Source organism: Micropterus salmoides, unplaced genomic scaffold, assembly GCF_014851395.1.
Source record: "Micropterus salmoides isolate LMB-PRFRI ecotype aquatic unplaced genomic scaffold, ASM1485139v1 Ms_hic_scaffold_11, whole genome shotgun sequence".
NCBI lineage: Eukaryota > Metazoa > Chordata > Actinopteri > Centrarchiformes > Centrarchidae > Micropterus > Micropterus salmoides.
The window spans coordinates 35,266,851-35,283,504 of record NW_024040152.1 but is presented as its reverse complement, the minus strand read 5'-3'; the positions used below and the strand labels follow the sequence as shown (position 1 = coordinate 35,283,504).

The following is a 16,654-nucleotide window of genomic DNA, read 5'->3' as shown; positions in this document are numbered from 1 at the left end:
TCTGATTCTAATTCTGACAACTGCTCCGTATTTGTATAGCACCTTTCTACTCACTCAAAGCACCAGGGATTGAACCGCCGACCTCCCGATTAACGGGCCACCCGCTCTACCTGCTGAGCTACAGTCGCCCCTGCAACTACTGCTACTAAGATGGTTAAAGTGCTGTCAAATCAAAAGGCTGACGATCATTTTCATTATTGATTAATCTGCTGGTTATTTTCTCAATAATATCAGAAAATCGTAAAAAAACGGTTCAAACTGACATCTAATCATCTTTTGTTTCGTCCAACCAGCAAACAAAACCCAAAGATGTTCAGTTTACTGTCAGAGAAGACAACGAAACGCAGCATCTGCACATTCAAGTGCTTAAAAAACAAATTATAATAAATCCTTTATCAAAACTATTTCAAACTAATTGATTCAGCTCTACAAATAAACTAACTGAAGACATCAGTGAGTGACCTTAAATGACTTCAAGCTCTCACACGTCTTAAACATCACATCACTCACACCGATGTGCTGAATGTGAGTAAAGAACTTTTACAATAAAAATGTATTTTAAACTCGTTCAGATGTTCAGATGCAGATAAAGAGCTCCAGAGGAGACGGAGAGCTGAGAAGAGGTGAAACCGTCACTCTGTACTGCACTGCACTCTGTACCTTCCACCAACTGGAGGTCACCTGGTACAGAGATGGCCACGCCCTCTCAGAGTCTGGCCCCGCCCTCCAGCTCGGGCCCCTGACTGCAGGGGATTCTGGGAAGTACACCTGTGGTTTGAAGACCAGCAGCAGCAGCCTCTCCCTGCCGTACAGCCTGCAGGTGGAGGAAGGTTTGTTTGCTCAGTTTTTATCTGGTGAAATGTAAATATACTGTTAACTTAAAGCAACATTACGTCAGATGGAGTTTTTGTGTCATCTGAGTGTGATTGTTTCCTGCTAAACGATGTCACACGTCAGCAAACTCACTTCCTTGCTTAGAAGACGTATCACAAATGAGCAAAGTCTCAACCGGACCGTGAAGACCAGGATCCGGAGCATCTTCACCAAAGCGGGGAAGCTGTTCAGCAGAACGTGCAGCGTTGTGGTCTAACATAAAGGAAATCATCTACTGAAGAACAGTGTGGGAAGTGGAGAGTGGCAGAAACACACGGAGGACGTCAGGCGAGACCCTGAGACACAGGCTGCTGCATCCCGCTCAGCTGCAGGACAGAATCAGCTGGTCCAGGAGGGACCGATTTAATGATTCAACTACAATTCTAAAAATAAAAATATAAGTTTTCACTTAATCCCACAATTTCATCACAAAGAACGCCAAAAAACATCAACTTTTTTTTAGAAAAGCTGCAGCAAAATCACAGAAAAGGCCTGCGAGATCCTGGAGGGACGGATTACTCAGCCTCAGCTCGGCTTTTCAGCTCTTTTAGCTCACGAGTTAAAGCCAGTCTGATCTTTACTCTTCTTTCAAAGAGCTCACATTAGATACTCTGCTGCTTTTTATAGCTTCCTGAAGAGTCGTCTTGGTGCTGAAAAGCATTACGCCGTTGTTGAGAAAGGTTTCCTGCCCGGAACTACAGTGTTACACACCGGGGTATTCATGACGATTCAAAAATATGCTGCTCTTTCCACTTCTATTTTGTTAAGACGTTTCGCACACTTGCTTCACCTTCACCGCAAAATTCTACTGCAGTTTTCTGTGACGTATTTCAACGTATGTCAACGCGGAAGAATAATTTAGGAGGTTGAGAACCAGCAGCACATCTTTCTGATTAAAAATTAAGAATATTACGTTGGTTAAGAATAAATAACTAAACTAATAAAATAAATGACTCATCTGCAGAGGGAGAAATCCTTAGCAGCAGCACCAAACAATAATCTCATCCCCTCCCCACATAGCAAAATCACTGCGGTATATCTTCACGCTCCGTCCATGAAGAGTTCGCTGTACGTGAGGAAGAGGTGTTAGTCACAAATACTCTCTCTGCAGGTTTCACCTTTAAGACCTCTTTAAGACCACTATGCATGAAATTTAAGACCTGTATCACAACATCAACAAAAGAAAGTCAAAAATGACTTGCAGAGTAAATAAAGGTTTTCAAATTAGGGTTGGGTGATGTCTACTAAATTGTCTTTGGACTTTGTCAACAATGAAACACTGAGATGGATGATGACATTGATAAGCTGTCTAATTAACAAGCTGGCATGCGGTGCGACTGCTGCCGTGACAAAGGATGACGGCTGGAAATATCCAGACAGGTGGGAGATCGACCATCTGGTGACCTGGTGCAGCCAGAACAGTCTGGAGCTCAACGCTCTGAAAATGTGGGCATTTGAACATCTGCAATTATATTACAAATTACACTGGCGGATGATTCAAACTACACATCAGAATTCAGAGGACAGAGTGGGCCTTCCTGATGTTTGATCAGTTCAGACTTTGTTTTAATGTCCTACAGCTTCCTGTCCGTCTGATCTGATTCACAGGATCCAACAGTGGATCAGTTGACCCTCTGCTGATTGTTCGTCTGGTTCTCTTCACTCTGTGCTCTGTGCTCATCGTCATAGTGGCATCCGTCATCATCAGAAGGTAACGTTCACCTACAAGAACCATCGCAATCTTTGTGTAAAAACACATTTTAGAATTTCTTTTACTTCAACTCATTATTAAGTGTCTTTAAGTGTTTGTTCTGTAATTGGCCCTTCGTCAAGCCACGCCCCGAATACACAGCTGGCCAATCGCAGCCCAGTATAGGCCTCACTCTAACTGAGGTCCGACACTTTCGTGGCTGCGCTCCATTGACTCTAATGCAAAAACTTTTTCTGGCTGTATTTTTCTAAGATCTGGTCGAACGCTGTTCCTGCTTGTAATAGTTACAGCAGCTACTTTTTCACGTCAGTCTGACAGCCTGAATACAAACTTCAATGCAAAACTCTGCTTCTTTCTGAGATCACTTTTTCCAACAAATTTCACAATATTTGTCCGGGCAGTGCAGACAGTGGAAGCGCCAACAGTTTGTCGGACTTAGCAACAGTAACTAAGGAGGGCGGGGCTTAATGAAGGGTCAATTGTAAAACCATACTATACTTAAAAAAAAGTTATTACATTTTTGATTAAAGTCAGAGTAAATATCTCAGATTTAATTTTTACATCATCTTTACAGGACGGGTTTGCAGGAAAGCAGCAGCAGAGAGCTGATAGATGCAACAGTGCAGGTGAGTCACTGACACACCAGAAATTTTATGTTTTTAACACTTCATATTAAACACTGAAGCCTCGGAACGCTTCACACACAGTGTTGAGAACACCGATGGCACCGATACGACGATGAAAAGCGCTGAGCACCAAAGCACACAGCAGGAAACAGGACGGCGGTCCGTTATTTATTCAGCAAAGCAAGAAATCCCAACATTAAAGCTCAGGTTACAACAACACAGTTATAAACCGCTCTCTGCCCAGACAACAAGCCTCTTACTTGATCATCGCTCTTGTCAGTCCGTTTGTGTAATCCAGCAGAGTCTCAGGCTCAGATCCTGATGGGCACGGCGCCGTCGCCGGGTTCAACAGCACAGCTGATCCTCGGAGCAGCTGAGGAAACAGCCAGATGTTAAAATGACAAACGTCAGAGCAGAATTATTGTCGTTGATTAATGTTAAATCTGATCACAAAAGTAAACGTGTGTGTTGTTGGTTTGTGAGTCTGATCTGGACCTAAGAGGCTCCACTCTGGAACACCAGCCAGAGGGTTTCTGTAGTTCAATAAGTTCAGCTGATCAGTGTAATATCTGTGACTCAGGACCTTCAGGATCTGGATCGAGTAGCGTCTGATTTAGTGTCTACAGCTGTTTTTCTTCACGTGTCAGACACATATTTAATCAACATATATGAAAATACAAAAATCCAAGCATGAATTGTGCAACAAGAATAAAGTTTATTGTTATTAATATTATTTAAGACAGAGAAGTTCAGAGAGTGAGCCCCATGGTCTTTCCTGTAGCGCCCCCCTCAGGACAAACTCTGAATCACAGCTCCACTCCTGCTGAGCCTCCTCAGAGTGACCTCAGTGAGGCTGTGACTCTGCAGCAGGACTTCATGGTAACTCAGGCTGACCTGAGAGCTTTCTACAGTCTGACCGCTGCTCTTCATCAGCCGCTCGTCTTCCTCTCTTCATCTCATCTGAACTGTTTGAACTCTGCTTTCTGTTTCAGCCTCCAGACTCTGACGAGGGGCTGTGACGTCCAGACGGCCGAGGCCAGACTGTCTGACACCCTCACACCATCATGTCGGTCCCTGTTTTACAGCAGGAATGACTTTTTAAATGTTCAGTGTATTTATGTGAATGCAGCTGACCTCCATTGTTTACCTGTTTTGGCAGTTTTAGTTAACAGTTTCTGGTCTTCTGGTGCAGTGTGTAAGATTTGGCCAAAATTTTTGAATACATTTAAAAAAACATGATCAAAATAAAATGGAGGGGTGCTAGTGAGCGACAGAAGAGTGAGACGCACCTTCAGATAGCTCGTCGTCTATCCTGTCAATATCTTACAGAAACACAACAGTAAGTGAGTCTGTTTACTCCTGGAAGAGTCTTATCAGTAGTCTCAAGAGTATCTGAAACTTACATAACGGTAAAACCAAAAACAATACATTTAATATAATAATTACTCTTACTCCATAATTAGCCAATAATTTCGATAATTATCAACGCAGACCACCACATATTGATTTTCCAAATTTTTACTAGCCTGTGTATTTAAAATCATTTTTTCATTAAGAAGCTGTATTGAGGAGCATATATTTGTGCAGCACCTCTTGGCACCGGTGCGCTCCCCCCACAAACCTGTCCAACGTTAGAATAACCCCCCCCGTCATTTTGTGGGAAACACTGGAAAGTAATATAGTAACGTAACTAGTTACTTTTATCACCCAGTAATAAGTAAAGTAATATTACTTTTTTAAGGAGTGATAAGTAACTAGTAATATATTCGGACACGCCCGAATGAGAGGCAACAGAAACTGATGACAAAAGTGTCGGCAAGCCCTCGAACAAGACAGCGCTGGCTGCTATTGCTAAGTGCGGGGGTAAACTCAATAAAATCCAATGTCTGCCAGCATAGAGAGATGCATAACGGAAGTATCGTCGGCCATCAGAGATCTCATCCCTGAATCAAAACGTTAAAAAAATCAAAAGGGCCATAGCTTCACTGACAAATAATAAGGTCCCAATGGCCTTCTGTGGCGCTATACAAAAAATCTACATAAGATATTCACCCACGCCGTTGGAGTCCTGCCCCTACTTTAACTGAAGAAGTTATTACAGTATTATATAAAAAGGGTAAGGACACAGAAGAAATTGGCTCTGATCGCCCCATCTCTCAATTAAACCAGGACAGAAAGCTGTTTTCCAAAGTCCTTGCTAACAGATTGAATCCCCTTTTACATAAATTGATAAATCCAGATCAGACTGGGATTATCCCAAATAGAAACTCTTCTTTAACCTTAGACGACGACTTATTATATACTCGACTGATCGATCAAACAAAGAACTCGCCATTTTGTCTCTATATGCAGAAAAGGCATTTGACTGTTTTAAAATTTAAAAAGGTTCAACTTTGGGAAAATATTCATCTCAGTGGTCAAACTCCTTTATACCAATCCAACTGCACGAATCCTCATCTCCCCATTTTAATCTGCACAGAGGAACAAGGATAGGTGCCCCCTATCACCTTTAATTTTTGCTCTTGCGATCGAACCTCTCACCAAGAGTATCTGAACAGACCCCCTGATTCAGGGTTACTTTACAGAAAATGACATTCGTAAGATATCACTATATGCGGACGATGTTCTGTTTTATATCACTCAGCCACAAATGACTATTCAACGAATATTTGATAAACTTAACTCCTTTTGAACTTTCTCTGGATGCAGGATAAACTGGGGCAAAAGTGTGCAAATGCCCATGGAAGTACAGAACATGTCCTGGCTATTGAATGTCCCCTTTCTCTTGGGAAATTTACATATTTAGGAATCCAGAATACAAAATACCACTCCTCTCTATTCAAAGAAAATTACAGAGTAAACACAGACTGCCAGGAAGTAACTTCTTTGGATTCTTGCAAGTAAGACACTACAGTGTTTCCCACACATAGGCTTTACTTTGGCGGGACGCCCAGGTAGATTAACAGCCGCCCAAGTAAATTTGCAGACCCATTTTGAAATCGTTTTTGATTGCAGCACTTCGCAGCGCATATTCGCTCGGCACGTCCTCTCGCTCGCTCTCTCTCTCTCGCAAACACGGAAAACAGACCCGTCTATGAATTGAATGGTTGGTATCACCGCGTGAGCTTAGAACAATGATCAGGCCTTGCTTCCACAAGGTCTAGTGATGTTTTGCAGTGCAGGTGTTGTGCCGAATTCTGAATGCCTGCTGTGAATTGCATACACAGCGTGGGAGGTAACGCTCTTTTATGCTGAGAAAACAGGTGGATGCAAATATCGGCAGGTAGCCTACAACATCTGTTTTGCCAAATTATGCATTCACTTATTAAGGTTCTTTTAGGACACCGCTGGTCACATTGTTTGAACGCGGTTAACGTAACATGTTTTTGCTGAGTCTCAAGAAATGGTACTTTTACTAAGTGTAATAATATATTAACGATTCTTAACATTCATAAAATATATACTGATCATTTATCACTATTGATGAACCCCACAAAGAATAGTATAGCATTTAAAAGCAGAACTTTAATGCATTTTAATACAATTCTCGGCAGGCATGCAAAATTCGACACCCGTGACAGTCGACTGCCCCCACCACAGTTACGCTGTCCATCTGTGGGAAACACTGGTCTATGTGAGAAAACATCTAAATAATTTTGAGACTTTGAGGCTCCAGTCTTGATAGTTATCTCGAGCTTTCACCTTGCTCTGAAAAATGTATATCTCGCATATATGACATCCTACAATCCATCAACCCAGCTGTTTCCACTCCAATAAAAAGTAAGTGGGAAGAAGAAATGGGCATTGGTATATCAGACATCCAATGGAAGGAAGGTTTGGAGAACATCCATCGTTGCTCTAACAATGCACTTTGCTCCATGTCCTCATGTCCAAACCTACTGGACAAATATTTTCAGATTACTATCTAGAATGCTGCATTTAGAGCTGAAACCCGAAGTACACGCTATTATCTTGGGAGAATACGACGATACTTTGAAATAGTATAGTAATACTCAGCAATGTTTTCTATCCTACAGCCTCATTTCTGCAAAGAAAACTGCTTCTTAGACATTGAAAAAGAAAAGAAGTCCCCACTACAAAGATGTGGCTTAGTGACCTCACAAATGTAAGAGTAAATGCGCCGTACTTGTATAGCGCCTTTCTAGTCTTTTTGACCACTCATTCACACTCATTCATACGCTGGCAGAACAGCCGCCAGGGGCAATTCGGCGATCAGTATCTTGCCCAAGGACACTTCGACACACAACCAGGGAGCCAGGGATTGAGCCGCCGACCTTCCGAATAACAGCCAACCCGCTCTACCTCCTGACCCACCGCCGCCCCAAGCACACTACACTTAGAAAGAATAAGATATACTCTTATGGACAAACTTCCTCACATGATGTGGACACCTCTAACTCTTTATCTTGAACACGTGACCCAAGAGTAATATTTTCCCTCTGACATCAGCTGAGTAGCGAGCGATAGGGTGGTTGGGGTAGGGTGGGATCGATTTTCATAAAATTTTTTCCTGTATTTTGTTTTTATTCTATTTAATGTGTTAATGTCCCAACCTGATTTATACAAGTTCATTACAACTAAAGAAGAAAAAAAAGGAGCTTTATGTTGTGACCATCTACTGTACGTCCATTTGGCTGTATAAACAGATCTGTACGGTTGTATTTGTATAAATGCCATGTGCTCAAATAAAACATACATGGGGGGGAAAAATAGAATGTGAAGTAGTAACAGTTGTGTGTGTTGCAGAGATATCTACTGAAGTTAGCATGCTGCAGCTAGTCACGGCCTGTCCTGTAATACCACTTGATAGTCTGATACGGCTCAGGCCTCCCCCGTAGTTTCAGCTGAGAGATGTGTGCGAGCGGTGAGTTTGCTACGTTAAAGAAGCTCTGAGCTTTTTTAGTCTAAAAAAATAAACTAAATAAACTCACAAAGAAAATATTCTTACACGTGTTTTCATTATCAATGCAACCTTGCACTTCCTGAATTCACTGAACTAATCGCCTCGTTAACTCGTCGTAAAACACACTTCCTTCAAACTCCACAGAAACTAAATAAAACCGTCTTGGTTAGTTGTTCCTCTGTTCCAACAGTCACCAGCTCTTGTTGGGTGGAAATAAAGTGAGTTAGATGTGAAAATATTCTGACTCATGGACAAAGTGAACATACTCAGAGTTGAACTGACTCCGATCAGCTGTTCTGAAACTGAAAACTCATCTCAGGTTCTTGAGCTCGGAGTTCAGGGTTAGTCAGAGTTCAGTTAACCTGCTTTCTGGAACCGATCCCTGACGCACGAGCTTTAGGACAGAAACAAACCCAATCATTATCAATACTGGGCGATCATTTATTCAGTATGAGAAGCCTAAAAACTATATTTACCTGTGTCTCATTTTAAAAACTACAGAGCACTTCGTCCTTTAAGCCTTTTGGTTTAACTCACGCACATTTCTAAGAGACTTTCTGAACTCTCTACCTCTGGAAACAAACAACTGCACAACATACAGCATCTTTAAAACTACAGCTGTGTCTCAATCCTTCAAAGGTTGTATTTGTCACAGTCGGTGCGACTAGGCTGTCCAATTCTGAAGGCTCCTTCAAATGCGGCCTTCTTTTCCTCCGTTTGGAGGATCCAACGGCTGGATCCTTCGCAGCCCAAGGTATCCCAAGATTCATTACACGCCGGTTATTTTCCCAGCGTATACTACGGCGTAAGCTGTGGAGTTGAGCCCATTCGGATTTTACCTATAAACGTAAGTATTGGATTTCAACTCACTCCAAAAGCCACCTACACAAATGTTAAAAAAAACGAGATGCATAAAATCGCATTATGTTGTTTAAAGAATAGGATTGTGGAATTAGTTAAATGCAACTCGGCTGGGCGCAAGTTACAACCTCAAAAATAAAGCCTTTATCGTCTTCGCGCTGTGCGTAGGCCAGGTGGCCGAGATAAACGTCAACACGTTTTGTGCGCGGTGGCTTCTGGGACGAACCATATGGAAGTTCAACTTCCGTCACGTCTCTCTGCAGGCTGCAGCTGGACTCTTCTCGTGGGTTCGGCATTTTGCGGCCGTATGGCTTCGTAGGGTGCGAAGGCCACGCCCTTTGAAGGATGCGGACCCTGGACTGAGTCACTGCTGGAGTCTACGCAGAAGTAAATCGTGGTTGCAAAATTCCTTTTGAAAAAGTCATTGGATCTACACGAATCACATAAATGGCCTATTTTGGATGGGAGGAGAGCGAACAGCTGGAATCTAAGTTTATGTTCTGCTTGCTCAACATTTGTTTGCTAAATTAATATTAAACACATCCAGAGAGGATTTGAAATGCTATTTGTCCACTTATTATTTTGGTGCTGATGATTTTAATTTGGCACTTGCTAAAACCTCTTTAGGTGGGGGTTGTCAAAAATTCCTCTTTGTTAGAAGAGGGGTTTTCCATTGGTATTTGAATTTTCTTAGGCATTTACTTTGTTGTATTGTATCGCATTTTATTGTGAAGCACTTTGCGATTTTTATCTGTGAAAAGGTCCTGTACAAATTAGTGTTGTTTCTTTCAAAGAATGTTTCGTTCATATGACCTAATTGTGTGTATGACTCGGGAGGAACGGGTCAGTAATTCGTTCATTTTCACGCATACGTGAAGGATCTTGGACTCTTACGTTCACTCGTCACATGGCAGCTGCGTGGGCTCCGTCAGCACAGGAAACAGAATTGATTAGTTCTCATAGGGGCGGCTGTGGCTCAGGAGGTAGAGCGGGTTGGCCGTTAATCGGAAGGTCGGCGGTTCAATCCCTGGCTCCCCCTAGTTGCATGTCGAAGTGTCCTTGGGCAAGATACTGAACCCCGAATTGCTCCTGGCGGCTATTCCGACCAGTGTATGAATGAGTGTGAATGTTAGTTTCCGTTTGAGCACTTAGGCGCTATACAAGTACGGAACATTTACATAGCAACTGTCGGTCTCTGGGTTTGAGTCGTTCATTTGTCACGTGACAGCTCCTACTGTGGATCCTTCAAAGGTCTCCTACACATGGATCCTCCTCAGTCTTCTGTTCACTCGGCAGGCTGAGTGACTGCCAGCACTGGAGAATGAGAGGCAGGTCAGCTGTCAGGTAACAGTCACTGGACTGACATTATATAGCTATTTTTATAATTTTGTGACAATTTTATAAAGCATAACATTATTACAGCGCAGTGATGTTGTGCTAAGTTATAGTTTTAACACAGACGCACCGTAACTTAAGTCCTGCTAGTGTCAACAGCTGATGAGAGTTGTTCTGGGTCCACTTTCAGAGCCCTGACAGGGTTCTACCTGGAGCCGAATTACCTCCGAGGTCGTCTCCTCTCCAAAACAAACAGACCCGGTCATTAAAACATTAAAACACAGCTGATCCAGGTCCGCCAGAGAACCCAGCGTAACTTTTCCTTTTTATTTACCAACAGAGCTGTGCTGTTGTTTCACAGCTCCTGACTGGTGAACAACCTGCAGTGTTTGAGAGCGATGTGCTCATGTGTGTTTCTCTGTCTGCAGAATCAGGACCTGATGTGGCCCATTCTGCGTCCAGAACTGCCAAACTGCTGCGTTTATATAATGTGTTAATATTTCTTTGTTCCTCTCTCTGTTCTGGAGTTCTTTAAGAACTTGGTGGCTTGATCCAGATTATTATTAAATTGGTTGAATTTTAATAAGAGTGTGTTTATTGATATAGTGTATCAAGCTTATTACTTCAATATATTTACTGCAAATCTGATATTAATATTTTACTCATGGATAGGGACGTTAGGCTGCTGTATGAATGAGCACTTTAGAGATAAAGATAGTAATTATATACATAAGCCTTTATATGGCTGGACTGGTTGTATACTCGGGAAAGATAATGGAAGGATTTAGCCGAAGTAGTGGTGATTACATATAGACAACATATTTCTGTGGTTTTTACATGGTTTGAATTTGGTTGTGGGGGGTTTATATAATGATGATATACAGTAATCAAGAGGTGAATTTGTGCATTATACTTTGTCAAATAAAGCAAGCCAGGCAGTCTTCCGTGTTTGAGAACGGCGCTGTTTTTAATCGCCCACTAGAAGGCTGCAGCGCCACAATAACCAGCCTAGTTCAAATGAACGAAATGACTCAAAAAAAAAGATTTGTTCATTTTATTGAACGAGATTTGAAGATTCGAGTCTGTCAAAAGAGTCAAACTTGCCATCACTAGTACAAATAACCTTTACTTATTTAGGGCATACTCACACTAGGCAATCTATACCGTGCCCCACCCAAAGTCCGGTTCGTTTGACCAGTGTGATCTCTCAGTGCCACATTTAGTGTGATCGCTGACCTCGCATGGAACCCCAACACAAACTCCACTGTGCCGTGCGAGAGAGGGCGTGTTTTTTTTTTTTTTTTTTTTAGAGAATGACAGTCGATAGACTTCCAGCTTTGTGCATACCTCGAAAAACCAGCTGTGATCTAACATTAACTTAGCTCTCCTTATTAGCTTGGCTCCTTACATGCTTGCTAATAACTTTGATTAAGGTCGGTCTCGGACACTGACAGTTGTGTTGGACAGATTTGTGCAGCTGTTCATGAAATAGGATGAAATGCAGCTGTGTTCATCAAAAAGGAAGTTTTGCGTGTCTGTAAACAACTATGTCTCCTCGTTCTGTCCAGTTAAATATGGTGTGCCTCAGGGGTCGGTCTTAGGACCCATTTTGTTTTCCTTGTATCTGCTTCCCCTTGGACATATTATCCATAAACATGGCATTTCTGTTCATATTTATGCTGATGACACAAATGTACTTGCCCGTCAGATCCACAGACCCTGGAATGCTGAGTTCACTTAACAACTGCCTTTGTGAAGTTAAAAAATGGATGTCAAATAATTTCCTCCAGCTGAACTCAGACAAAACAGAAATCCTGGTGATCGGGTCTCAGCAGATGGCAAAACAAATACTGCCATCTGCTGGTTCCCTAGTAAATCACATTAAGCCTGTGGCAAAGAACCTTGGTGTTTGGTTTGATAGTAATTTAAATTTCGAACAGCACACCACAAAGCTTGTTCAATCATGTTTTTATCAACTTAGAAATATAGCTAAAATTCGATCTATGTTAACTTTTAAGGACACCGAGACCATTTTACACGCCTTCATCTCATCACGCCTGGATTATTGCAACAGCCTTTTCACCTGTTTAACCCAAAAATCTATTGATGGACTCCAGACTGTCCAGAACTCAGCTGCCAGGCTTTTAACCAGAACAAAGAAATATGACCACATTACTCCTATTTTAGCTTCATTACACTGGCTCCCAGTATGTTTTAGAACTGACTTTAAAATTCTATTGATCACTTTTAAAGCTCTTCATGGCCTCTCGCCTTGTTATATTTCTGACCTTTTAGTCCCATACGCACCAGCACGTACCTTGAGATCCTCGGGCAGAGGTCTGTTGTCTGTTCCAGAGTCTCGACTGAAAACTAAAGGGGACAGAGCGTTTGCTGTCAGGGCCCCGAGGCTCTGGAACAGCCTGCCCGAGGAAATCAGGTCGGCTGAGTCAGTGAACTCTTTTAAGTCCCTTCTTAAAACATACTTTTATAGGAGAGCCTTTCCCGATCTTATTTGACTTTATTTTATCCCTTTTATTTTATTCTATTTTACTTGTTTTATATTTATCTTAAACGTGTATTTTAGTCTTTTCAATGTTTTCATGCTTTTATCTTGTATTGTTTTTGTATTATTGTCTCTTGGGTATTATTGTCTTTACACTTGTTAAAGCACTTTGTAACTTGTTTTTGAAAAGTGCTCTACAAATACAGATTATTATTATTATTATTATTATTCAAGAGAGGCAAGGCAATCAACTACCACTAGTAACTGATACTTTGGCGGGCCGCCACAAACAAATCAATGTATGGGAACCACTGACTGAGTGATGACGTAAACGTGCTCCGGCTCGGATCGTTGGGCACAGTGTGAGCGCGGGGAAATGTACAAGGCCTAGTTGTTGGCATGGTGTGAGCACGCCCTTACTCTATGCAGGCAAGTGTCAACAGATAGCAGATTATAAGACTATGTGAGAAAATAAATGGGGAAGTAAGATAATAACCACGTATACATTTATATAAGCCTCTGAGCTTCACAGTCAGTCGGTGTCTTTATCAGCTCTGCTGCAGTTTGATCATTTAAACAAGAATAAAGTTTAATCAGCTCATTAAAAACCTAAGGATGGCAGTTTGGGACAAAAAGGTTCTCTGGGGCTTCCTGTTAATGCTGACTGGTAAGACATGGACTTTATGCTACATTAATGTTAATGTAAGATTTCTATATGTCATTTTTTCAGTTTCGTTTTTTCGCATCAAACTGATGAACTGATCCTGAAGTTGCAGTACTTAAACAATTTTAATGCGTCTCTGCATCTTCTAACTCAGCCGTCATCACTGCGCTGTGTTGTTTCAGGTGCTGTGGGTCAGAGTGTGAACTATCCAGCTCCTGTTTGTGCTGTGACAGGATCGACCGTCACCCTCCTCTGCACCTTCACACCTCTGAAGTTTTTCATTCAGAATGGAAGAGAAGTTTCTACAGAGATCATCAGAGTCATCTGGTGCCAGAACCATCAGCTTTGTCAGGGCTCTACCCCGTCTGTGTTTGACAGCAGTTCAGGAAACAACAACCCTCGTTACAAATACCTGGGAGACAAGAAGGGAAACTGCACTTTACAGATCACAGATGTGCAGAAGAAAGACGAGGCAACTCTTCGCTTCAGAATGGAGGCTAATGACAGCAGAGCACATTTTACTGGACCTCCAGGAGTGAGAGTCACAGTCTCTGGTAAGAGCATCACATGATAAACAACAGCCAGTATTAATAATAACTTATATTCTGTCCTTTATTCAGTACTGAGACAGAAACAGCCTGTTCACCTTTAGTTACAAACCGTTAAACACAGCTAAAAGCTTCTCAGTGCAAACAACCACAGGATCTACTGCTGGTTAAACATTTTGCACCTCAGAGGCTCGAATGAGCGGCGAACGCTGCTGGTTCACCTTCCCCACCCAGCTGAGCTACTCAACAGCTACAGTTCAGACGTGCTATTAAAGCAAAAATAGAAAGATAAAAACTAAGAAAACACTATAAATTAAAGCTGTTCTTCAGGGGGCGCTAGCGAGCCATTTTGCCACACCCATGTAAATTTTTGTGGGACTTGAATTTCATGCAAAGTTTCACGAGTTTTCAAAAATGTACTTTTCTTTGCAGAAAGAAAGAAGAAAAAGAATTCCTTCTGTTTCAACAGGGTCCTCACATGTTTCATGCTCTTATTACTAATATACTGCTACTGATACTAACAATAATAAAAACTAGACCAACAAGCAGGTATCCACGGGGACCAAGCCCCCCCCCCCTCAGCACAACACAAGAAGGACACAGGAAACCTTTTCTCACGCACCATCTGACTCTAAAACATGCCGTCTATGATATAGTGACCCAGAACGCTATGCAACAGTAATGACGCAAGCGAATGATCCGACGCGGTTTCTTCTTTAATTGTCATTAATTGGCTGTTAAACACGCTGATACCATTTTATCTGCAAATAGCTCCCAACAGTAGCTAACAACAGAATTACTACTGCTAATAAAATAAAGCACTTGTGGTTTAAGTGCTATCAAAGCCCTGATCAAGACAATGCTGGTATTTGTGCTTAACAACAAAACAATAAAATAAAATAATCGTTTATCAAAACTGTTCCAGTAAAATTTTCTGTTGGTCAGCCAAACCCTAAACACAAAAACACTAACTGAAGATGTCAGTGAAGCTCAGACAAGTCTTAAACAACACTTTGCTCAAAACAATGTTCTGAATGTGAGTAAAGGACTTTTATAATGAAAATGTATTTTAAACTCATTCAGATGTTCAGATGCAGATAAAGAGCTCCGGAGGAGACAGAGAGCTGAGAAGTGGTGAAAACGTCACTCTGTACTGCACTGCACTCTGTACCTTCCACCAACTGGAGGTCACCTGGTTCAGAGATGGCCACGCCCTCTCAGAGTCTGGCCCCGCCCTCCACATCATCCCTCTGACTGCAAGGGATACTGGGAAGTACACCTGTGGTTTGAAGACCAGCGTCAGCAGCCTCTCCCTGCCGTACAGCCTGCAGGTGAAGGCTGAAGGTTTGTTTGCTCAGTTTTCTCTGGTTAAATGTAAATGTACTGTTTACAGTTACTGAACACAGAAACCTGCACCTGGATTTTACATGGACATGGAAATGACACTCATGTGATCCACCATTTGAAAGCTAAAATCCTCGTGATTCGACCAATGCAAACCATTTCAAGATGCAATCACCACAGCGAGTCCAATCAGCGCCTCTGTCAGACCAACCAGTAGTACAAGCAAAATTGACATGACTCACCTATGAAGCCTCACAGTAACTTAATCCACCGATCGATTATATTCCAACAGAAACGGTCTTGTTACGCTGTCAAAGGTCCAGATGATCCAATCCAGTAAAACACATTATTCCATCAGTAAATCCCCAGGGACTGCTGTTTCATACTTGCCGGCAGACGTGGCTCATATGTCATTTTAACCATAATAATGCAGATTTTAATATAAACAACTTTGATATCTTGTATTCATATTAGCCGCTGAACTCTGACCTTTTGACTGACACCAAATTTGACCCAATAGGAGCTCACATGTCCCTTTCAAAGCCTACAGCAGCCAATGAGAGCCTGCGCTGTAAGGAAAGGCCAGCCCCTATTATTTTGTGGGTAGGCCGAGCCAACTGCAAGTAGGGCTGCCACGGACGACTATTTTGATAGTCGATTATCGAATAATCAACTATTCGGATTATGAATGGCATGTCCACAAATAAATGTCAAGAGCCGTAAAATGAAGAAACAGAAGGCAAACATGAACAGCCGTATCTATATTGATGATGATTCTGAGGTCATATTAACAGGGTTTTAGGAGGTGATGCCCAAAACATGCTGTGCCATAAATTAGGGGTGGAAATCGCAGGGTACCTCATGATGCGATACGATACACGGCTCACGATAAAGATAATATAACGATACAGTAATTCTGCGATAATCGCTTGACAATCCTAATGTGATACATCACGATATCTAACTATTAATCCAAAATGCTTCATTTGCTGCAATTTATTTGCTGCAAATCCAAACTGTTAGAAAACAGCACAATTCTGCTCAGTCTGTAAATAAAATTATGAAAAATTATTATCAAAACATTTGTTTAAAAAAGGCACATAAAATTCAAATTCACTGAATCTTTAACTGCAAATACAAACTGCAATACAGTTGTACCACCTAAGTCTAATCTGTACATCACATTATATTAATAACTGTTCAGTGACAGTGTTGTGCTGCCCTTTCTCTTCCTACTGATAGCTGTATTTTTTATTTTTAGACCA

General features: G+C 41.8%; 2 protein-coding genes across 3 annotated transcripts in view; both read left to right on the top strand.

Annotated features, from left to right (window-relative positions):
* The window catches only part of LOC119898199 (basement membrane-specific heparan sulfate proteoglycan core protein-like), a 28,279-nt gene extending 23,644 nt beyond the window's left edge, over window positions 1-4,635 (top strand). For both annotated transcript variants that reach the window (XM_038712389.1, XM_038712390.1), the window contains exons 3-6: window positions 573-830; window positions 2,482-2,584; window positions 3,159-3,210; window positions 4,203-4,635. In XM_038712389.1, the coding sequence (XP_038568317.1) occupies window positions 573-830; window positions 2,482-2,584; window positions 3,159-3,210; window positions 4,203-4,229 (440 nt within the window). In that variant the 3' untranslated portion in view covers window positions 4,230-4,635. The remainder of the gene's footprint in view (window positions 1-572; window positions 831-2,481; window positions 2,585-3,158; window positions 3,211-4,202) is intronic.
* An 8,743-nt stretch (window positions 4,636-13,378) lies between these two features.
* Window positions 13,379-16,016, top strand: LOC119898355. Its single transcript, XM_038712566.1, has 4 exons — window positions 13,379-13,500; window positions 13,680-14,051; window positions 15,129-15,389; window positions 15,910-16,016. Exons 1-4 carry the CDS (start codon window positions 13,449-13,451, stop codon window positions 16,014-16,016), a joined length of 792 nt encoding a protein of 263 aa, XP_038568494.1. The 5' UTR covers window positions 13,379-13,448.
* Window positions 16,017-16,654: the final 638 nt, after the last annotated feature.